Source organism: Artibeus jamaicensis, unplaced genomic scaffold, assembly GCF_021234435.1.
Source record: "Artibeus jamaicensis isolate MK-2021 breed Jamaican fruit bat unplaced genomic scaffold, CSHL_Jam_final scaffold_1964, whole genome shotgun sequence".
NCBI lineage: Eukaryota > Metazoa > Chordata > Mammalia > Chiroptera > Phyllostomidae > Artibeus > Artibeus jamaicensis.
In genome coordinates, this window is record NW_026522030.1 from 70,881,805 (window position 1) to 70,903,697 (window position 21,893).

Sequence of the window (21,893 nt, forward strand, 5' to 3'; positions counted from 1 at the left end):
AGTTCAAGAAAGCCCTTTATATTCACTTTACTTTCTTTTTCATTTATTAAATTTAAGTAAAATAAAATTTAAAACATTTTATTAAAAAGCTAATATTATATAATTATTTTTTATAAACTTACTTCTAAATATATCTTTGTACCTACAAATGTGTACACACACATATACTATAAACACAGAGACACAGATACATGTACACATATCGTATGTACCTATAAAGAGAAGGAAAAAGACAGAGTGGCATTTACCTAATATTAATTTTAGGTTTTATGGGTGGTAGAGTTTTGAATAATAATTTACACTCTTCTTTGTACTTTCCTTTGTTTCTTAAAGTTTTAAAAATATATGTCAGTTAAAAAGGCAGTAATTTCCAAACTTACTGTGGTACTGGCATAAGGAACTAAATATGGAATAAAACTGAGAGTCTGGATATAAACTCTTACATTCATGGTCAAGTGATTATCAATAAGGGTAATTCAGGGAGGGAAAGAATAGTCTTTTCAACAAATGGTCATGAGACAACTGGAAATTCACATGCAAAAAAATGAAGTTGGACCATCTAACTCATACCATACCCCAAAATTAACTCAATATAGTTAAGAGACCTAAATGTAAGAGTGAAAACCATAAAACTCTTTATGATTACATCTTCATGATTTTCAATTAGGCAATGAAGAAAATATTTGCAAATCATAATCTGAAAAGGGACTTGAATCTAGAATACATAAACTACTCTTACAACTAAGTAATAAAAGACAATCAATATTAAAAAATCAGCAAATGATCTTAATAAACATTTCTCCAAAGAAGATATACAAACAGCCAGTAAACCCATGAAAAAAGTACCCAGCATCATTAGCTATCAGAGAAAGGCAATTTAAAACAACAATGAGATACCATTTCATACTCACTAGGATGGCTATTATCAAACAAATAGAAAACATCCCTGGCTGGTGCAGCTCAGTGGATTGAGCGCGGGCCTGTGAACCAAACAACCACAGTTTGATTCCCAGTCAGGGCACATGCCTGGGCTGCAGGCCAGTTCCCAGCAGGAGATGCATGAGAGGCAACCATACATTAATATTTCTCTCCCTCTTTTCTTCTCTTCCCCTCTAAAGATAAATAAATAAAATCTTTTAAAAAGTAGAAAGCAACAAGTGTGGATGAAGACGTGGAGAAACTGGAACCCTTGTACATTGCTGGTGAGAACGTGAAATTGTGCAACCAATGTGGAAAACAGTAAGGCAATATCTCAAAACATTGAATTATCATATAATCTAGTGATTCCATTTCTGGATCTATACTCAAAAAAATTGAAAGCAGTGACTTCAAAAGATATTTGTATAATAATGTTCAAAGCAGTATTATTCACAAGAGCCAAAACGTGTAAACAACCCTAGCATCCATCAACAGATGAATGGACATAGAAAATGTGGTGTGTGTGTGTCTATGTGTGTGTGTGTGTGTGTGTGTGTGTGTGTATAATGAAATATTGAGCCTTAAAAGGGAAAAGAATTCTGTCACATGCTTCAAGATGGATGAACCTTGAAGACATCATGCTAAGCAAAATAAGCCAGACAGAAAAGGCCAAATACTGTATGATGCCATTATATGAGGTCCCTAGAGTAGTCAAACTCATAGAGACAGAAAGTAGGAGGGTGGCTGCCAGGGACTGTGGGGAGGGAAGAATATGGAATCACTGTTTAATGGCTACAAGTGCAATGTGGGAAGAGCAAAACATTCTGTAGGCCTGGTGGTAATGGTTGCACAACAGTATGAATGCACTTAATACACTGAACTACATACTTAAAAATGGGTGAAATGGTAAATTTTATATTTTACCACAATTATAAAAAGTAAAAATTAAAATAAAAAAAGAATAAAGTACTTTTACATGATACAACATGAGCCTTGAAAACAGTAACTGAATGACAAGCCAGTCACAAAGTTCTACATACAGGGGTGGGCAAAAGTATGTTTACAGTGTAATAGAAATAAATAATACAGTAACTAATAAATAATACAATAATAACCTGTGTTTTATATACTCACAATTGTAAAATTACTTTTGCCCCACCCTGTATTATATGACTCCATTTATATGAAATGTCCAGAAGAGGCAAATCCCTATAGACAGAAAGCAGGTTAATGGTTGCCAGGGGCGGAGGAGGGTGGGAAAGAGGAGTGACTGCTAATTGGCAGGGATTTCTTTGAAGGATGATGGAAATGTTTTGAAATTACATAGTAGTAATAATGGCACAACCTTGTGTATATTTGAAAAAAAACCACTGGCTTATATACTTTAAACTGGTCAATTTTATGGTATATGGATTATATCTCAATAAAGCTTTTACAAAAACATAAAACTTATTTGAAAGAGATGAAAGAAAAACTGAATGATTTGGTGGAGAGAACACTAAGTATTCTAAGGGAAGTTGAAATCAGAACCTCAGATACACAGTAAATACAATGCACTCACTTAACATTGCAGGATATTGGGAGAAGTGGGTTTTAGCAGTAGGAATTTCATCTAATCAGTCAACCAAGCATATGGCCTCTGAGCCAGTTTTCAAGTGGCCTTTCCACATATATGCCCCTTTTCCCTAACCAAAAAAAAAATAAAAGGAATGTGGAGATGAGGAAAAGCCAGCACACTCATGATCTCTCCATGTATTCAGATTATACTTGCACATCACTTATATCTGACATTGTGGACAATATGACCCCAAACTGCATAAGAGCACGAATGTCAAACACCCAAAATACCCATCCCTGGCTGGTGTGGCTCAGTGGATTGAGCACCAACCTGTGAACCAAAAGGCTGCCAGTTCAATTCCCAGTCAGGGCACACACCTAGGTTGCAGGCCAGGTCCCCAGTTGGGGGCATGTGAGAGACAACCAATGAATGTATCTTTCATATATTAATGTTTCTCTCTTTCTCCCACCCTTCCCCGCTTTCTAAAGGTAAATAAATAAAATCTTTTTTTTTTTTAAAGAAACCCATCAATCCAATCTGAGCTGAGGCTACATCTTCTACTCTTATCAGCTAGCTACAAGCAGTGTTTCCAGAGCAGGTCCCCCTTTGTTAACTTTCTTATTCCTATGTGCACCTTGGCCACACACTTATATAAGCTGACATGCTTTCTCTGATAGTTTTGAGATCCGGCCATCTGAGTATTTCAGTGGGTCTTGTTAATACAATGGTTTATCAAATATATATGGTGTACAAACTGTGTGCCAACTACATACTATGTACTGACTCAATGAAAAGCACGGTCCGGCCTTGCTGAGTTTATACATAGGATGGAGGAGATAGGAAAAAATAAGTGACTTTAAATGAAAATATAATTATAAATAATGCACTAGCAATGACAATGAAGGCTAATAAAAAGGCAAAGGGTAGAGAGTGACAGGGTGGATGCAGATATGATTAGCTGGGGTGACTCCGAGAGTGTGGTATTTAGGCCAAGACAAAAGGATAAGAAGGAGCCAACCTTGCAAAGATCATTCCAGGTAGAGGAACAAGATTTCTTTCTTATTTTTGTTTTTAAGGTCACTTAAGATGCAACTATCCATATCACTGTGCACAAGACAGCTTTTGGTCACGGATATCTTGAAACTGGAGGGAGATCACCTCTCTAAAACAACACTTCCCTGTGTCCACTTCATTAGCTTCCCATTTTCCCCACTGCATTAAATCGTAAATCTTTCCCCCACTTTTTAATGCTTACATCATCTAGTCCCCACATGCCACACCCCCACCAACTGTGTATCACACTCATGAGAACTCACAAATTACCTGGGAAAGAATCAACTGCCCATGACATGTGTGAACAAATTTTCTTAAAAATGAAAAATAGGTGTCATGTCCAAGTCTTCCAACAAGGAACCGGAGAAGAAAATAGCCCTAGAAGAAAGGAAGAAGTAGAAGTAAAAAAGATGACTATCATAGGTTTATCAGAAAAATGCTTACACAATCAACTCTAACTTACCCACAAGCACTTTGTGCGCACCTAGAATGCTCCATCTGACGTGTTCCAGGCTGCCCTTTATATTCTTACCAATGGGGTTGGGCCTAGAAATTAAGGATCAACTGCTATGCTTTCAATTCATCTGGGCATTTCCGTTTTCATTTTTTCTCGATTTACATGAAATCTGGACCCTCATCACAGACCAGAAGGACAGAGGGGCTTGGCTTCTCTCTCCCTCAGCAATTAGGAAAGAACTTTACAACTCAAAAAATTCCTTCTTATTCCTACATTCTAGTGACATGACAGCATATATTCTAACATGACAGCAATTTTAAGATTCTGCTCTTCGAAGCTGACATGAGGCAGGGAGAAGGGAGATACAGGGCAGGAAATCATTCAGGTTCCTTTGACTCATGCCTATTTTGGGGGTATAAAGTGTTTTAATTATTGGATAAGCAGATATCTATCCAGTCAAATGTCATTACAATGTAGGGTTTTTTTTTTGTTTGTTTTGCCCCAACCATGTTACTAAATACTAATCTTCTCTGTTTATGTGTATAACCAAAAAACTGCCTGACCATAATAACTGGCTTCTGTCACTTAGATGCACTTACCTTTAAATAATGAACCTGCATGAAGACCTTCTCTGGGTTGAGCCCACGTTTGATAACAGATGATCCTGAGTCACTCATATGGCCAGTTTTCTCTTTATTGGGTCTAAAATGATGCAGTAAAAGTTTTTTTTTAAGTATAGCACATTTTAAACTAACTAGACCATCATATCATCCTAGTCTTATTTTCGGAGTTGCTCAACAGTGCCTTAATTCTATTCAACAGTACCAGGTATAATTTAAAACAGTTTACATTATAAATGTATATACTGAACAAGGAATGATTTATATTTGGGTTGGCAACTTGAGGCTGGCCATTGGCAATATTTTATATCATCTTATCTGAGATTAATGCTTGCTAGACCCTCAAGGAATCCAAGCTCCAGTGTGCATTGTGTAAGAACCTATGCACTTTTCTTTTGGTGGGAATGATGGACTGAAAAATGCAATGGAAAATGTGTTTTACTTTGAAGAGTAAAGAACTTACATCTTTTCAAAAATTTTTGAAAACCCCATGTAATTCAATTCTCTTGATTTGTGTTTAATAATGAGGCTACTTTAAGAAACATTTATTTAATGAACAAGCAAGACAGAAGCAAATTCATAGATATAGAGAACAAACTGGTGGTTGCCTGATGGGAGGAGGGTGGGGGGATTGGGTGAAAGAGGTGAAGTACAAATTGGCTGTTATAAAATAGTGATGGGCATATAAGGTACAGCTTAGGGACTGTAGTCAATAATATTGTAATAATGCTACAAGATGTCAGGTGGGTGCAAGGCTTAATGGGAGAATCACTTTGAAAGTTACATAACTGTCCATGGACATGGACAACAGTGTGGTGATTGCTGGGGTGAGGGGGACATAAGGGGACAAAATAGTAATGGGAAAACATACAATAAAGATAAAAAATTACTTTAAAGTTATACAAATGTCTAACCACTATGCTACATAGCTAAAACTAATATGGTATTGAATGTCAACTGTAATTGAAAGATAAAAACAAAATTTAAAAGAAGTATTATACTCTGAAGTCATTTTAGAATCACAAAAACAAAAACTAAAGTTACAGAAGCCCATGTTTTGAGAACAGGTATGGACATTCATGACCACATACTTCAATCTCCTCATTTCATAAACAAGAAAAAGTGAGGCACATAGGAATTAAGTCTTCATCCAAGTTCTCATGGCTTGTTTTGATTTGTGGTAACATTAGGACCAAAACCAATGACTCCTTATTATCTATTAGAGTGCTTTCTGTTATGCTCTATGACTTTAAATATTTTTAAAGTCCTTTTAATAAAATATAATTGTGTTATAGTGAAGCTTCAACAACCAGCTAAAGTTAAACTATGTGACAAGGTATTTGCAGCTTTCAGCTGTTCTGCAGCCAGTCATTTGCTGGACAAACACTGAAGAGTACATACTGACCTGAGTGGAACTCAAAGGCTCCTGAGAGTACCAGCATGTCAGAAAGGCCAGTGGTTATTTTTAGATGGTAGTGTGGTATAAGTATAAGTGACACAGCTTTTGGACTTGAGGAGACCGCATGTTGAATTTCAACCTTACTTCTTATGCCTGTTACTTACTAGAAGTTTAGTTAATTTTTTTAATCCTCAATTTATTTACTTGCAAAATGGAAGTCATCCTACCTATCTTCCCAGGTCCTATGGGGAATAATGGAAATATGTATGTAAAATCCCTGGTAAGAGCCAGGGATACATAAAATATTCAATAAACTTAATAATAAAATATTATAAAGTCGTTAGCGATAAATACTGCTAAATTCAAGGTTGGTCATCTGATGTTAAAGGCAATGGATTTAGGCTGTTCTTTCACTTAATCCCATACATCCACAAACACAACATGCGAGGATGTTGGACCTAAAAGAATTGCCTGAGGATAAGTCAGCTTGCCAAATGGACCCCTTTGCAGTGTGCTCTAACTGCCAAGCAAAGACCCTCCGATTAAATCTCTGCTGGACAGTTCGGTACATTACCCCAGCAAACACAGACAGGGCCTGGGACAAGCAGCCAATAGAGCAAAGTGTGTAGTTTCAGTTTTTCTACTTGATCACTGACTTAGCTACATGACTATGCTTGTAGGAATAACTAGTCCCTTTCATCTTCATTCAAGACTGTATTGAAAAGCATCAGCTTTATTCCTCTTCTCAAGTTTGTCCTGGGGTTGAGTGTTTTTATAAAGAAAACCACACTGGCTTTGATAGGGAAAGCCCACCAGCCACAGCCTTGCAGGGAGGAAGGCTTCTCAGAACCTGATTCAAACCAGTTTTCCCAGGCTCAAGACAGACAGGCTTGCTGTAAATTTCTTAAGCCCTTGAGCTCTGAATTAGACTAATAGAAGGGTGGGGTCCAGAAGACAGATGTAAATCTCTGTGCTGAAGGCTCATTTCTAGGCTCAAGTTCCTAATGATGCTTTTAGTTGGTGCTTTATTTCCTTTGCCTAAAAATGTCCTTCCAGAAAGCATCACTCACTTATTCTTTCCTTCTACCCTCTCCAAATGAAGATGTGTTCAAGCAAATTCCTTTATGCTGACAGCATCCAAGGCAAATGTAGAAATCCCCTAGAGATTCCTTTTAAAGTAGATGTGGTGCTGGGGAGCAGTGCCCAGGCAACCTTTGCAGCGCTCCACGAGTGAAAAAGGGCTGTGCTACTCTGGTTCTCACAATGCCACTTATTTCAGGTCTGCACAGAGAGAAAGCAGGAAACAAATGAACTAATGAACTTCCACTACATGTGGGAACAGATGACTCTCACAGGCAAGTGAAAGAAGTCACACCCCAAAAAGTACAGCAGTTTCCCCTCACCCATGGTTTTGCTTTCCGTAATTTCAGTTGCCCATGGTCAACCGAGGTCCAAAAATATTAAATAAAAAATTCCAGAAGTAAATAGTTTATAACTTTCATATTGCATGCTGCTCTGAGTAGCTTGGTGAAATCTCATGGCCTTCCCACTCTGTCACACCTGGGGTGTGAATCACCTCTGTGTCCAACGTATCCACATTATTATGTGCTCCCTGCCTTAGGCACTCTGTACCCTTCTCTGTGATCAGATCAACTGTCACAGTATCACAGTGCTGGGTTCCCCTTATTTTGCTTAATAATGGCCCCAAAGCACAAGAGTAGTATTGACAGCAATTCAGACATGCTAGAGAAGCCAGAAAGCGCTTCATTTAAGTGTACGCATGGAAGAAAACAGTATATGTAGGGTTTGGTACTGTCTATGCTTTCAGGCATCCATTGGGGGCTCTTGGAATGCATGGATAATGGAGTGGGGGTAAACTGCTGTCTACACATATATATGTACAATTCTATTTAGATGGGGTCAAAGAACAGGCAAAACAGCGCTATGGGGATAGAGATCAGAAGAATGGTTACCTTTTGGAGGGAGTATTGACAGAGTGGGGGAAAAGAAGATTTTGGGGATGCTGGGAACATTCCAAATATTGATCAGAGTGGTGCCTTCATAAGCATAAATAGTAAAAATCTATTAAACCATCTAGAAATATCTGTGTACTTCAGAGTATGTATGTTATACTTTAATTAAAAGGTTAAGAAAAATAGATGCACACAAAACAGTATACATTTTGTGAGACTAAAAGGGAGTCAATCTAGAAAAGGGGCTTTGCTGTTCATGTGCCATGAACACATGCCTGGGATTAACTAAACCTCATATATCTGGCAACCAATGAAATACCTTTTAAAAATAATATTGTGAGAGTCAGGAAGAACTGTGGCAAGTACAATTGGCTTAATCTATCCCCAGTTTCATCCACCTTCTTCCTTGCCACATATATGATCAAATTTGAAAAGTTAAATGCTCACTTTCCAAGTGTTCTTGCGGCTACAAATAGTTGGAAGATATGGACCAGGCCAATGAGGCAAAAGCAGGTATCTACTGTGGTTGGAAGTGAAGTTCTGGGATAGCTTTTGCTTTCTTTACAAAAGGAAAAAATAATTGGTACTGCACCTCTTCCCCCCAATTATGGTAGATGGAGCTGTGGCAGCCACCTTGCAACTACGAATCAGCAAATCAATATGCTATGGAGACCAGGTGGAATGAAAGAAAGCAAATAGTCTTTGATGACATCATTCAGCTGTTGGCTGCCCAAGACTGCCTGCCTTCAAACTGATTACTGTTTAAGAAAAATAAACCCCATTTGTTTAAGTCAGTATTGCTTACTATTCTATGAATTATAGGTAGATTCATTCCTAAAAGATAAAGAATCAAACTAACAGCAACCATTTCCCATAACTGCTTTGTGCCACATATCCCACCAAGCTCTTCTCATGTATCGTGGCCTTCTGCCCCCTACAAGAAACTGATGGGGCAGGTGCTATGATTAAGCCCATTTAAAAGTGGAGGAAAAAGAGGCCTTGATACAACCACAGCACTAACTAGTGGAAGAATTGAGCTGGAACCAGAGTCCTTGGAACACTGAGGTCATTTACTGCATTCATAGGCCTCATCAAGATCCAGGTCCCCAACTTGGTTGTGCCAAATACTAAGTGGAAAACCACAGACATGTTGCTTACCCTTCATGGAATGGAGCTTCCTCACCTGTAAGAAGTGGGATGAGGCTCAGGTAACATGAAGGCACTTTGTAAACATGAAAGTGTTAAGCATTTCTTAGACATTATTCCCCAGTGTTTATCCTTGGCTGGAATACATGGAATGCGGGAGATCAAGTTACATGGTTGTTTGGGCTGAAATGCCCTTGGTTTCTGTTGTACCTGGCATCAAGTATAACAACTGAGATTAGCATGACCTTCCCTGCCTACCTCCTTCCTTTCCCACTGCACTCCCAGAAGAAATAGGAATATTTAAAGAGTGCTGACAGTGACAATGGATACCCAGTGATTTGGAATCCAACCTCTTGAAAAAAGGACTGATTCTGGTGGGATTTGGGATAATGCCCCTGAAAGGTGCACAGATGCATCCACTGGGGTCTGAACATCTACTGCTCTGCCATAGCCCACATGGACTGTCTGCCTGCATTCTCTACCCTGTACTCATTGGTACAAGATATCTTCCTCCATAAACTCTACTTTTTGCTTGAGCCAGGGACTAGGCATCCCAAAAATGAGACAGAAAGACTATCAGCATTTCAACATCTCTGTCCATGTATCAGTCACAGCTGTCCCACAAGGTTTGACAGTCCGGGAGCAGGGCCTCACTCACCCACAATAATGGCAGCAGCTAGAAACTACCTTTGTGCAGGCACTGGCCTCAGGGTATTCATCTGAGCTCCAAATGCACAAGTAAGACCTACAGGTGAAGCAGCATAACACACTGACTAAGAGTTTGGGCATGAATCTTGACTCTTACAGGCCAAGTAATCTTAAGTGAGACACACAGCCCCATGAAGCCCAGTTCCTTTGTCTATAATGCTATAACATCTAAGAAACTTAGCCAGAGTTCCCATTGGCATTTAGTACATAATATCAATGTACTTTTATCATCATAATGAATCACAGACTAAGGTCCAGGGAGTGCCAGCTCTTCCTCTCATAGGCAGAGACGTTAAAAACACATCACCATATAGTTATGTATATATGATGTCATCATTGAGGGAAACTGGGTGAAGGGCACACAGGAACTCTCTCTACTATTCTGATAATGTCTTGAGTCTAAAATTATTCCAAAATAAAAAGTTAAAAAGACAGACATGACGCATCAGTGTAGCCTTACACCCTCCATTTTCGAGACCCCTGATTGTGAATGCAAACCCCTTCAGAGTTGGCCTTTAAGCCTGCTCTGTACCATGTTATAATCAGAAAACAAATAAAAAGAAGGAACACATTTAGAGTTTGCTTAAAGTTCTGGTAAGTTAGGCCTAGGTATATTCCTTACGCAGACACCCCACAGTCTACACAATTCAGTGAAGAAGTTACTAAAATTGTGGTTAAAAAATGGAGGCAGAATAACTAAAAGTACATGAGTTTTATAGCCTCCACTTGTTTTTGAAATTTTCTATCTAAAAATTTGCATAATGAACACTGGCCACGGACTTGCTCTTGGATGGTGCTACCACAGAGAACTGGACAAAAGGCACAGACCTTTAAGTAAGGAAGTTGTATTGTACTGAAGCTACTGGTATTTGGCAAGGTTGACTGATTGTGTACTTTTCCAGTGAATTTAGCATAAAGTTTTATCTCACTGGGCACCACTACCCTATAGCAGACACAGCAGGATATCACTGTGGTGCTGAAAAAGGCAACTGCTGAAATGATTTGAGACAGAAGGAGGCATCTCTCAAAGGAGTCAGAGGAAAGTGAAGAAGGTATATTCTGTCCTCTGATGGTAGAAGGAGCCAGTGTGTAGAACCTATGGCAGGAGAGGTCAGCTGCTGAAGAGTGGTGATAAGCAAAGACACTAGTTAGCAGGACTATGGAAAATGGGAAGAAACTCTGCAAATTTTGATAAGCAGGGTAGGAAAATAAAATAAGACACTTAGAAAAGCAGGAAGAAATGAGCATCAGTACAAAACCAAAATAATCCTCATGGTTTGAACAGTCATAATACAAAAATTACTCTCTGAGAAACACAATCCCAAACAGAGAAAAAACAAGGAACAGATTAATACAACGGTCTGAGCAATATATTACCACATTCAACATAGCAAGAGATAATATGGACACATTTTCAAAGGAGACAAAGAAGAAAATGGACAGCAAAGACACCAACATGACTGCGCAGTAAGTTCCCAATAACGTGGATTTTCAAAGGACGTGTTCAAAAGATGAAAGGGGGAATACGAGAGAAGGAAAAAACCAAAGCTAAATATAAGTGCCAGGAAGCTGTAAAATTGTTGCCAGGAAGGCAAAATTCAGAATGAGCCGATGTTAATGGAGAATACCCAGGACAACACAAAGGGCTTTTGAAGTAATATCTGGAGCTTAAGGAAGACCAGATGTTAGGAGGTGACAGAGTGAATAGAACTAGTTGACTCCCACTTTGCTTCAACATTTTTATTTTTTTATTTCTGCCAAGGAGAAAGATTTTCAAACTGCACGTGGTAGAATGAGCATTTTTATGGAACTATAGCTCCGCATGCAGAAACTGATGCTTGGTACAAGTGGATAGGGCTCCTGCATCCTTTAGAGGGGTCCTGACCCAGGCTCAGGAGAGCAACAAGCCACAATGGTAGAAAGCTTCCACCTGCAATCACAGACCTCTGAGGGGTCAAATCAGAAAGACAATGGCAAAGGGGCTGATGGAGATAGATAAAAGCTATTCTGATTTGTAAAGAAAGAGGGGATAAGAGGAGGGGAGGCACAATTCATGACTTGGTTATTGGACAGATAGTTTGTGAGCTATCTTTGAAGAGAACATGATTAACTGTAGGAGTTAGCATGGGATCGTGGGACCACTTACAGAAATTCACTGTGGGCATCAGGCAGCTGGCAGAATGGTTAAGTATGTGGTGGCTGTTTCATGGCTTTACAGAAGGTTAAAAAACAGAACCCCAAGGCTGTTGATTAATTACTTGCTATAACCAGGAGAGAGAGTCCTTAGGGCTATATTCAAGGAATGATGACTCATTAGCTTAACAGATTTGCATAAGAGTCAAAGATAGGAGTTTAGCTGGTTGATTGACAGCATCCATCCTCAAGAACAGAAACCACCACATGCTGGGGCGAAGATCCAATAATAAAATTAACAAACAATAGTTAATAAGGACAGAGGGGTTTTTAAAATTAGGCATTTACCTATGAAAAATATTTAGTATAATATATTAAACTGTCTGTAAATTCAAGATACAGCCAGAGGTGACCGATGTGGCTTTTGAAACAATAAACACGATGGTGGGTGGGAGGACAGGAGCAATGAGGATGCAGCGGGGATCACTGCGGGGGAGGGAGGGGGTTCGAGAGGGAGGGGAGCTGGGGTTGAGAGCTGCGCTCTGGAGCCAGAGCTACCTCTGCTTTCACCTCAGCTCTGCCATTTACTAGTGGGAACATGGCCCACAACCTCCATGCATCTATTTCCTCATCTATCAAGTGGGAAGGAAGATGGTACTAGCACCTATTTCATAGGGCCATTTTCGGGATTAAACAAGATAATATATCTAGAGTGCTTAGAACAGTGTTTGGCACATGGGAAGCACTCAGTGAATGTTGCTAAAGGGAAAACTGTATGGGAATTGGAGTGGTAAAACTGCCATGAGAAAGGGTATGATACTGTGTTTAAAAAAGAAATATAATATATAAATGGATAAACAAGATGTAGTATATATGATATATATGTGTGTGTGTATATATATATCATATATACTACATATATACATTGGAATACTACTCAGCCATAAAAGGATGAACTATTGCCATTTGTGACAACATGGATGGAACTTGAGGATATTATATAAGTGCATCCAACTTAATTAGTGCTTGTCTTGTCTTTTCTGGACTACACAGATAAAGAGAAGCAATCATAGTCCTACTGCATTTTTCACAAGTATAACGTCAAACACAATGCTGTGCTCAGTTCCAGTGTCACATTTGGAGAAAGCCATTCAGTGAAGGGAACACAAAGGACCAAGCTTAAGAAGGCAAATGTTCTTCCAACCTGCAATACATATGACAGGTTTACAAAAACCTATGACCTAGTGACCAGGAAAATAAAGAGGATGGTCTTCAGATATGTGGAGTGTCTGGGAGAAGCAAGGTGAATCCTGCGCCACTCTGAATGAAGGTCAGGACTAAGAGGGCTGGGCAGACCCTCTCCGTAGACAAGGGCTCTCTGATGGGCTGTTCCCACAGGGGTGCTGCTCCTTGCTGGAGCACTGACACAGGGTCCTGGGGACAATTAGAAGCTGGGTGACTGTCAGGGAAAGAGAAGGTTAAGCAGAAATCACTTTCAAGATCATTTTTGACCATAGTACTCAAGAATTTTAGGAGGTAAAACAACCTGGAACATGTTTAAGCTACAGCAATTGAAAGTAAAACATTATTCACACATACTGTAGAGGAATCAACTGGATTGCTATGTAGCTTTGGCCTTATAAATCAGCATCAAGGGTGATTTTGATTTGAAAAAACCTAATAAATTAGAGGAATCTTAACTGAATTTGATTCAACCACATATCTGGGAGTAGATTAGGTATAGGAAGCAAGCAATACAAGACTCCATTACACTGCTACAGCACAGTACTCTGGGGGAGAGCGTGCAGGAAAAACAGGTACATACACAACACACCCACACTGGTGTCCTCATTAGCCAGCCTAAAAGGGACCGCTCACTCCAGCCAGGACTCAGGTGATCATAAGAAAACATTCTGTCTGTCTGAACACACATTCAGAGTGCAGGAATATAGAAAACCTGAAAATTACAGGAAGCAAAAGTAGAAAGGATAAAAATGTGGAAAAATTTTGTACTGCATCAAAACCCCACGACCTCATTCCAGAAAGAGGCAAATGTGACAAAACACTAGGTCCTTTTTGCAAGGGAGGCTGGAAGCACGTTTTGAACACCACAGCATGTGTGGTGCTATGTGCCGAGATAATGGGAAGGCTCGTCTCATCTTATGACTCAAAGAGGAGCAGATGGTCTGTGGCAGCTAAAGAAGGACTCTTCCCTCCTCAGCGAAGGGTGGCAGGAGATAGAGGGCTTGCCTGGGTTTGAAGCCCAATATACACCAGGATGTAATACAGGACAAATAGGAGAGCAGCTCTCTTCTAGTCTCACGGGCAACTGTATACTATTTAGGTCTTGTATTTACCATTCTGTGCACTCACAGTAAGTATAAGACCATTTGCCACAGCACTGTTTGTGAAAGCAAAAACTAGAAATTCCCAAAGTGTCCAATGATTAACAAATGGTTAGATAGTTATGAAACATTCGTATCCTGGGATATTATGCAGCAGCTAAATGAAAAGAGACCTACATGTGCCTGTAACAAAATACTAAGGATTACATTATTAAGAGAAAAGTGGAAGGCATTCCATGGAGTGAAAAAAGTCAACACACACACACACTTGTGCATACATACTTGTATCTGAAGGGTGCTTTCTTGGAAATAAATCATCTCTATAGGGTTGTTATCATTAAAACGGACACCCAGGAGGTATCTGTTTTAATACATGAAGGATACACTTCACATATTATAGAATTTGCCATTTAATGATGTACAATTCAGTGGGTTTTAGTACATTTACAAGGGTGTGCAACCATCACCAGTACCCAACTCCAGAACATTATTGTCACCCCCCAAAGAAACTCCACATTCACTGGCAGTCACTTTCAATTTTGCCCCTCCCCCGGCTCCTAACAACCATTAATCTACTTCTTATTTCTATGGATTTGCCTATCCTGGATATTTGAGATAAAGGGAATTACACAACACGTGGCCTTTTGCGTTTAGCTTCTCTCACTCAGCACAGCGATTTTCAATCTGTATGGTGCTGCACACTGGTGTGCCGCAAAACTTTTTAAAACATGCAATACCTGATGAAGGCACTGACCTCTTTTCCCTTACATCATAAATTTTAAAAAGTGACAACAGCCAACACGACAATAGCTGTCCAGTGTGAATAATTCAAAATTATACCTATTTTTTGTCAGATTGGCAAAAGAAATAATATATTTTTTGGTGTGTGGCAAAATTTTAGTAATTAGTGTACATGTGCCATGAGATGAAAAAGGTTGAAAATCGCTGACTTAGCAAAATGTTTTCAAGATTTGTACATTTTTGTAGCATACATCAATACTTCATTCCTCTTATGGCTGATTAATATTATATCACATGAATAAAACATATTTTATTTATCCATTCATTTACTGATGGACATTAGAGTTGTTTCCATTTTTAGCTATTAAGAATAATGCTTCTAGAATATGAAAACACTACTTTAAAGAGATATAAGTACCCCTCTGTTCACTGAAGCATTATTTACAATAGTAAAGATATGAAAACAACCTAAGTGTCCAATGACAGATAAATGGATAAATAAGATGTGGTATGCATGTGCTATATAAAAAATATATATATACACATATTATGTGAAATAAGTAGGACAGAAAAGGATAAAAGCCATATGATTTCACTCATATGCAGAATATAAATTTTAAAAATAGCAAATAAACAAAACAATAACAAACTCATACATACAGACAACAGAATAACTGTAACTAGTGGGGGAGGAGGAGAGGTGGGGGAGAGCAAAATGGGTAAAGGGGTCAAATATATGGTAACATAAGAAAACTAGCTCTGGCTGGTATAGCTCAATGGATTGAGCATGGGCCTGTGAACCAGAGGATCACGGTTTGATTCCAGTCAGGGCACATGCCTGGGGTGCAGGCCAGTTCCCAGTAGGGGACACACGAGAGGCAACCATACATTGATATTTCTCTCCCTCTCTCCTTCCCTTCCCCTCTAAAGATAAATAAATACAATCTTAAAAAAATCAAATAAATCTAGCTATATTTAAAAAAAAGAAAACTAGACTGTTAATGGTGAACATGCAAGAGTACATAGATATCAAATTAGAATGTTGTACACCTGAAATTTATGTAATGTTACATCTATGTTAGTTACCTCAATATAAACAGAATTTTTTAAAAAGGAAGAAAAAAAAGCAATGCTTCTATGGACAGTTGAGTACACAATTTTATGCTGAGGATGGAATTTTATACTTCTCTAAACTGAGTTTTTCTGTTAAATACTTTTATCTTTAAAAAATCATGGTTGTCTAAGCAGTAACTATAAACTGATTTCTTTTTTATGGTTTTCTATATTTAAAAACCCTACTAAATGTTATTGCAAAACTAAAATACCATGTACAGTAGAAGTATGTAATTAGGAGCCTGTTGAGGAGAATTCTATCCCTCCCTTAGAAATACCTCAGTGATGAGTAACCAGAGAAGGTCTACAAAAATGAACAGGGAGAGTTATTTGAGTTCAATTACTCTGGACAAGTCTGTTGTCCTTGCTGGGTAAAAGAAGTGAGAGCTGAGAGTGTCTCTCTAACAGGAAATAGGAACTGAGTGGGCAGCTCAGAGAGGTGGAGCTGGCCTTTGAAACAGGAAAGGGCAGAGTCTGTTTCTGGCTGGCCGAAAGCCCTAAAGTTTTTCAGAAAATGCTGGCACATGTATACACCCTCTTGTCACGAAAGGAGAGCAATGGTTTATACAGCTAGCTGGCTAGCATGTGTACTTCAAATAAAGAAAATCACACAGGAAGAATAGGGTGGAGGGGATCCCAGGACTGAGGTATGAAGGGTGGAGAGTAGAAATTCCAAAAGGCAATGTAGACACTTTAGAAGTTGCATCAGCCAGTGCTGGTGGTTGGAGCTCAGGTAGGAACTCTTCAAGGCCATAAAGGCAAGAACATTTTTTTCTCACACCTGTGGTCAGATTCTGCATAGAAGCCATGGAAGCTCTATAGAGCAGAACCCAAGGGGATACCAGGATGGCCCTTATGCAGAGATTAAGCCAGAAGCTATTAGGTAAGGACCATATGAGGACCCTATTTGTCTTAGAAACATTGCTAATTTAATTCTTACCTCAAGCTATTAGTTTATTAACATTCAGATTTTTTAAAGATTGTTTTTGCTTTTATTCCCATCCTTTTCATTTGTAACCAAACATCCTTGTATGTTTTATTTACTTTTTAATATATTTGATTAATTATGCTATTACAGTTGTCCCATTCACCCCCCTTTATTTCCCTTTGCCCTGCACACACCCTCTCCCACTCACATTTCCCCCCTTTAGTTCATGTCCATGGGTCATACATGTAAGTTCTTTGGCTTCTACATTTTCCATACTATTCTTACCCTCCCCCTCTCTATTTTCTACCTACCATCTATGCTACTTGTCCCCTGTACCTTTTCCCCCTCTCCCTCTCTCACTCATAACCCTCCATGTGATCGCCATTTCTATGGTTCTGTTCCTATTCTAGCTGTTTTCTTAGGATTTTTTTTAAGGTTCGGTTGTTAATAGTTATGAGTTTCTTGTCATTTTACTGTTCATAATTTTGATCTTTTCTTAGATAAGTCCCTTTAACACTTCATATAATAAGCGCTTGGTGATGATGGACTCCTTCAACTTGACCTTATCTGAGAAGCACTTTATCAGCCCTCCCATTCTAAATGAGAGCTTTGCTGGATAGAGCAATCTTGGATGTAGGTCCTTTCCTTTCATGACTTGGAATACTTCTTGCCAGCCCCTTTTCGCCTGTAATGTCTTTTTTGAGAAATCAGCTGACAATCTGATGAGAACTCCTTTGCAGGTAACTGTCTCCTTTTCTCTTGCTGCTTCTAGGATTCTCTCCTTCATTTTAATCTTGGGTAATGTAATTATGATGTGCCTTGGTATGTTCCTCCTTGGATCCAACTTCCTGGACTTCCTGTAAGTCCTTTTCCAATTTGGGAGAGTTCTCCTTTATGATTTGTTCAAATAACTTTTCAATTCATTGCTCTTCCTCTTCTCCTTCTGGCACCCTGACGATTCGGGTGTTGGAATGTTTAAAGATGTCCTGGAGGTTCCTAAGCCTCTCCTCATTTTTTTGAATTCTTGTTTCTTCATTCTGTTCCAGCTGAATGTTTATTTCTTCCTGCTGGTCTAAATTCTTGATTTGAGCCCCGGTTTCCTTCCCGTCACTGTTGGTTCCCTGTCATTTTCCTTTATTTCACTTAGCATATTCTTCATTTTTTCCTCTATTTTGTGACCATACTTAACCAATTCTGTGAGCATCCTGATTACCGATGTTTTGAGCTGTGCATCTGATAGGTTGGCTCTCTCTTTGTTGCTTAGTTGTATTTTTTTCTGGAGCTTTGATCTGTTCTTTCATTTGCACCTTTTTTTTGGGGGGGTCTCAGCATACCCGTTACACAGTAAGGGGTGGAGCCTTAGGTGTTCACCAGGCTGTGGCAACCCACATCACTGTGCCAACAAAGCCACCTGTTCAGCTCTCTGCCAGCTTTCAGTCACTTTCTCCACTATCCAGAAGAAAATTGGGCCCTTCTAGGGCTGATTCCTGGGTGGGTGGCGTTGTGGATGTTCTAAGACCCTGTGGTTCTTTCCAGTGAACTCTGCTGTGAGGCTGGAAGTTTCTCCCACCACTTCAACCCCCACAGTTCTTTTCAGTCAGAGGTTTTGAGGCTTTATTTCCCTGCAATGGAATCCTGGGTTGCACAGTCTGTCTCACTCCCCAGTTGTTCCTCCCAGTTTATCTGCAATCAAATATTGGATTGCCTGGTCTGCCAGCTGCCTCTTTGCTGCAAATCCTCTCTACCTGACTGCCCATCCCTGCCCCTCCTACTGGTCTGGATGAATGTTTCCTCTTTAACTCCTTGGTTGTAAGAATTCCATACAGTTTAACCATCTGTCCGTTTTGTCTCTTTTTTGTTTTTAATTTGTTGTCCTTCTTTTGGTTGTGTGAGGAGGCACAGTGTGTCTATCTATGCCTCCATCTTGGCTAAAAGTCTCTTGTACTTAAAAAAAATGTTCTTTTAATTCCTAGTAAAATTAACTTTTTAAATGCTCCTGTCAATTGTAAGTTTATCGGGAGGAAAGTAAGGTGTTTCCAGGCTCTGGCTGGTGAAGAGACAAGAACAGGGTGCCCTTTATGGTTGCCAAGAAAGGGTGGCAGGAATAAAAGATAGGACCGGCCAGCTCAGAGCCTTGGGGAGGGTGGTGTGGGGAACAAGGCAGGATGAGGAAACCAAAATAAGCTGGGAGAGAGAGTGGAGCTGACTGTGGGGGCTATGTCCTTGTGTTCTCTGGCACTTCTTGGGCAAATATTTACCAGGTGCCAGAGGATCAGTACCTAACACTTGCTGAGTATTTATTATAGGTAGAACAATAGGGAATTGACAATATTCAGCCATTTAAAATGCACCAAAATGGCAATTTCCTGTGATTCAACCTAATATAAGTGTTCTAAATGATTTGTCCATCTTCATCACATGGATTCCTCATGCTCCTCTAGAAACTAGTTTCTATAATAGTAGAAACTATTGGGTTGTTTTACAGAGAGAAGACTAAAGCTCAGTGTGGTTGTATAACTCTCTCAAGGTCACTTAGCTTGTGGTGGAGTCAGAACTGAATCCAGTCAAATGCAGGCTGTGGGCTCTTAGGGTGAGCCCATGCTACTCTCCTGGGTTGAGACTGAAGACTGATGAGCTCTACAGAGAATGCAGGCCTGCATCCTCAGATGATGTTTCTCTAAAATGAGGCAGGATTGACCAGACCTGGGCCAAGAAGAAATGGGATTGCTACATTTCACTCTGTTCAAAGTCAACAAATTTCACAAAACCACATATTCACCTGGTTCCTTTAGTGGATCAATCTTTTTCTTCGGTCAGGAATAGCTTTACAACACATTATTAGAAGCCTTCTTTGAAGCTGTACTGACAGTTCAATCAGTTTTGAGTAGCCCAAATATGAGACTCAGAGCCTTAGGCCAACCAAGAAGAGGATCTCAAGCTCTTCTAACTCAGGTCTGTGCTCCTGAAACAACCACTTATTCCATCCAGCCTCTAGACTCTGTACATCTGACCATGTGTCATCCTAAAATCTGGGTAATCTTCCCAGCACTCCATTTGTATATCATTCTTGGAACTGACAATCGCTCCCGCTGCCTGAATGGTCACATGCAAACTCTGAATTCAGCATCTGTGGAACTCCATTACTTAGCCTGTCCTTCCCTGGTCCACCTTCAGTCTTACGGGTTCTTAATGCCTATCTTCTCCAGTAAACCCATTCTAATTTAACACCCATTCCCACCATCAATTCACTGCTTATACCTGCCATGCTTTGCTCACTAAGTTCCCTGTCGTCCACCTCTTTACCAGTCTCATGGTTATCCCTTCTTACCATCCCAGCTCAAGCCTCATATCTTCCCAGTGGTGCTTTCTAACAAGCCTACCAATATTAAACTCCTAGTTCTTAGAACTTTGAGGATGGAGCCTAGGATTTGTCTATCTATGTCTTGTGGCCAATATTTCAACTCTCCAAATAACATATAAAAAACCATAGGAATAGAGATCATGTTGTCTACAACATTCATTTTTTCAACATTTACAGGCATGTACTCAGTGCCAAGCACTGTGGTATACAGAGGAAAAGAAGACACTGTCCCTAGGTTCAAAAAGCTGATGAGTCAGAAGAGACATGTATGAGGTCAGACCATATAAAATTGCTGTTTCTGCAGGTTAAAAATGGTTGAATATTGGCAGTTCGATAATGTTTCATTCTAAAGATAATTATCAAACAAAGTATTAAGATCAGGATGGAGATACAACCAGAGTATTTAGGGGGTACACAGGAGGGTCACCAGCTTGTCTTTTCAGGGTAGGGCTTGAGGTTTTTGGCAGGCAGTGATATCTGTGCTGAGTCATAAATATCTGGAGTCAAGCAATAGGGGAGGGATATTCTAAATAAAGGCAACATGAAAAGAGGCAAGGAGGTAAGAAAGAAAAGGCCAATAGTAGGTGTTATGGGCCAAATTATATTTCTCCAAAATCTTTATGTTGCAGTTCTAACCCCCAATACCTCATAATGTGGCTGCATTTGCAGACAGGGCCTTTGAAGGGGTAGTTAAGTGAAAATAAAGCCAGTAGGTTGGGCGTCAATCCAATCTGGCTGGTGTCCTTATGTAAGAGGAGATTAGCACATACAAAGAGACAAGAAGAGTGTTGCACACAGAGAAGAGACCATGTGAGGACACAGCAAGAAGACAGCCATCTGCAAGTAAAGGAGTGAGATTACAAAAGAAACCAAACCAATTGATACCTTAATCTTGGACTTCTAGCCTCCAGAACTGTAGGACAATAAATTTCTGTTGTTTCAACCACATATCAGTCTGTGTTATTTTGTTTGACAGCACTGACATCCTAACACAGTAAGGTTTTATGAACTATTTGGGATGGCTGGGGGAAGAAGCAAAGAATGGCATGAGAAGAGGCTGAAAAACCAGGCAGGAGTGATGGTGTGTGGGGACTTGACTGTGTATGAAATGTGAAGTTTTTCCTGGAGACGAAACTTTTGGAGGGTTTTAAGCAAGGAGGTGACAGAATCATAAGTGTTTTAAGTAGGACTCCCGAGTGGAAGTGTGAGAGATGATTTGACAGGACAAGATTAAAGGCAGAAAACCATGTGGAGGCTGCTGGACTGGCACATGCAAGCCATTAAGTTATAAACAGAGAGACAGTAGTGTTAGTGGTGGGAATTGAGAAATACTGGGTTGGCCAAAAAGTTCACTTGGTTTTCCCCCTTTTTTTCTATAAGATGGCTATAGTAGTGCTTAGTTGTCTTTAACTTCATTCAAAACAATTTTGTTAGGCTGTA

At 39.5% G+C, this 21,893-nt stretch overlaps 1 protein-coding gene across 8 annotated transcripts in view; it reads right to left on the reverse strand.

Annotated features, from left to right (window-relative positions):
- Positions 1-21,893, reverse strand: part of AOPEP (aminopeptidase O (putative)) — a 439,006-nt gene that overhangs the window by 128,679 nt on the left and 288,434 nt on the right. For all 8 annotated transcript variants that reach the window (XR_005080838.2, XR_005080837.2, XR_005080836.2 and 5 more), the window contains 2 exons: positions 4,586-4,688; positions 3,800-3,907 (listed from right to left, as the gene is read on the reverse strand). Coding sequence is in view for 4 of the 8 variants with exons in the window: in XM_037133315.2 (XP_036989210.2) it covers positions 3,800-3,907; positions 4,586-4,688 (211 nt within the window). In the remaining 4 variants the exon portion in view is untranslated. The remainder of the gene's footprint in view (positions 1-3,799; positions 3,908-4,585; positions 4,689-21,893) is intronic.